The sequence below is a fragment of the Eucyclogobius newberryi genome, unplaced genomic scaffold (assembly GCF_026437365.1).
Source record: "Eucyclogobius newberryi isolate DKJ021-1_F unplaced genomic scaffold, fEucNew1.0.hap1 SCAF_4, whole genome shotgun sequence".
NCBI classification, from domain to species: Eukaryota; Metazoa; Chordata; class Actinopteri; order Gobiiformes; family Gobiidae; genus Eucyclogobius; species Eucyclogobius newberryi.
This window is the reverse complement of record NW_027316056.1, coordinates 21628271-21631061: the sequence shown is the minus strand read 5'-3', so window position 1 is coordinate 21631061 and position 2791 is coordinate 21628271. Positions and strand designations below refer to the sequence as shown.

The 2791-nt window shown below is 35.8% G+C and overlaps 1 protein-coding gene across 1 annotated transcript; it reads left to right on the top strand.

Moving 5' to 3' along the window:
• Positions 1 to 1098: 1098 nt before the first annotated feature.
• On the top strand, positions 1099 to 2192 carry LOC140377685 (NAD(P)(+)--arginine ADP-ribosyltransferase 1-like). The gene is made up of 2 exons (XM_072463195.1): positions 1099 to 1172; positions 1431 to 2192. The coding sequence occupies exons 1-2, from the start codon at positions 1113 to 1115 to the stop codon at positions 2190 to 2192; spliced, it is 822 nt and encodes a 273-aa protein (XP_072319296.1). The 5' UTR covers positions 1099 to 1112.
• Positions 2193 to 2791: the final 599 nt, after the last annotated feature.

Sequence of the window (2791 nt, the reverse complement as noted above, 5' to 3'; positions counted from 1 at the left end):
TTAGAGCTGCTCCAAGACGTGAACCTCAACAAGACTGAAACCAGGGAACCATAAGAAGGGAAATAAGATACGGAACTTCAATTACAATTTATAGACTTAAAGTATAAATTATATAAACACAATTCACTTATTTGTATGGTAAACATTTTTTGTCCATTGGTTTTCCCCATTTGGAGTCACAAAAGCAAATGATCAAAGGTCTGTCATATCTTTTGGGCACAAAAATCACCCGTTTGGAACCAAATCTTTATAAAAGACGACAATTTCACATAATCCGAATCAGAATTACTTACTGATTAAGTGGAAATTATTTAGTCACAGACATGACTCTGACCAGCAGAAATATGTCATCAGAAACTAAAATTAAATATCAAGTATAATTATCTTATTTCATTTGGTATTATTATTTTTATTTTATCTTATTTTATTATGTTGTTTTTTTATTCTATCTTCTTGTATTACATATATATATATATATATATATATATATATGTAATAAATTTTATATATATATATATATAAAATTTAATTTAACTTTTTTATCCTCATTAAGTATTCTTTTTTTGTTGTTGTTGTAGTAATTTTATTATTTAAAAGTCATTATAAAGTTTAGTGCACTTTATTTGAGTTTTTATGATAGAGTTTTAATACAAACAAAATACAGGCGAACACTGATGACTAGAAAATCCACAGAAAATGACATTGAGGCGTAAATGATTTAGACGTGAGAAAACACTTGATAATGATTCTCTCTTTGCAGGTTTGTTTTTGGGAGGACTGATGGATGATTGGTGAGGACCTTCAGCTGATTCACACTGCAGCACATGGGCTCAACTGTGAGGTGAGGAAACTACTGACATTATATTTAAATACTACTGATAAGATAGTATGTGACTGAACATAATCATGACATTCACATAAGCTCCAATAGTTATGATTGTTTGCTTTTGTCTGCAGGCTACTGGTAACATTCATTTTTAAATATTTTGCCTTTAAGCTATACCTTTTCCCCCCACACGTCTAAATCTGTAACTACACCCGTTTGTTGACTGTACACCTCTAGTTAACAATGGTTGGAAGTTGTTTGAGTGCAGATATTGGAGACTTTGAAGATGTGGTCACTGTTTGCAGCCTTACTTTTGTCCCACAAAACTATAACGGGATTTGCACAGGTAATTTCTGGTCCATCTTTACACTTAATGTAATGTATGATGTACATATCATGCCTATTTCTAACCTTAATTTAACTTTACTTTACTTATTTTTTTTATATATCTGGTAGCTGTTTTTTATTCATTGTTCAATGTTTTGTTGTTTGTGTTGCACCGAATCACCAGGACAAGTTCCTATGTTTGAGTTTTGTTCATTGACAAATGGAAATAAACCTTGTTCTGATTCTGAAACCTGATCGCTTCATTAAACTGTTACAGAAACCATCTCAACCTGATTCCTTCCTTTTGGACATGAGTCTTGACGCTGTGGACGACATGTACAGCGGCTGCAAAGACAAAATGGACTCTACAATTAGAAAGCAATACCTGCCAATTGAGAAAAAACTCGTACAAAATAATTTTACTGTTGCTTGGCGCGAGGCTGAGAAATTCTACAACAAAATGTGGGGTCACAAACGGGGAAAAAGACCATCAACTTCCCTCGGCAAAGAACAGATCATGTCTATTTACGTTTATACCCTGGACAAACCTAATGTTTATTTAGATTTTAACAAAGCAGTGCGCACGCAGGGGCCGAAGTACAAGAGCTCTTTCAAATACCACGCACTTCACTACTTTCTGACAGTCGCCGTGCAGAAACTGAGCGCGCGCAGGGACGAGCCAGCGCGCTGCATGACCGTGTACCGCCGGGTGGGGGCGCTGTTCAGCCGGGACGCTCTGAACAAGCCGGTGCGCTTCGGCTCCTTCACCTCCACGTCCATGGGGCGGTATCCCAGTGCGGCGCGGTTTGGGGACTCCAGTTGTTTCGAGATCACCACGTGTTTAGGAGCAGACATCTCCATTTACTCCAAACTCGCAGACGCGGAGAGGGAAGTGCTCGTTCCGCCGTACGAGGTTTTCAAAATAACACAGATGAAGAAACGATCGGAGAACAAGCGTCTTCCGTGTCAGGTTGTCTACGTGCTGAGCAGCACCGGTGTACTTTCCAAACTGAACTGTGCACTTGATTTGATGTCGTGAGTTTAATTCTATCTTAGTCTTCAAGCTTACGTACAACTGTTCACTGTAGAATAAGTTCAGTAGAAAACATTTTTCAAAATAAAACGATTCAGACAAATATCATTTTCAGTTCCCTTTATTGAATATACTTAAATAGACAGTACTTTTCTTGTGGATACAAAATTAAATTATAACTCACACCATAAATGTATTAAAACAAAAACCTTTTTCTTAAAATATTAAACAAAAAATGTTTTTATTCTCTAGATATATAAATATAAACCACAAGAACACGCCATACATTAAAAGCTAAGATATTTGTGAAAAGAATGTGAATGTATTTGTCGATTGTATGATTATGTAATGGACACATCAATATGAGTATAAATTAGTCTGTTCCTATTAGATATGAAAACATGTATTTGTCCCACGATCCCAGGATTCCAATGCACAGTTCATAAACGGCAGAATAGAAACATGTATTTCAACAAGAAAATAAATGACAGATAAAGTGGTATATGAAAATCAAAATGGTATAATCAATGAGTAATATGCAAAGTCAAGGCCTCTTAAAGCAGGAGAGTTTGTTGACCCTGTGCAGGTACAGGAGTGGTTGCATA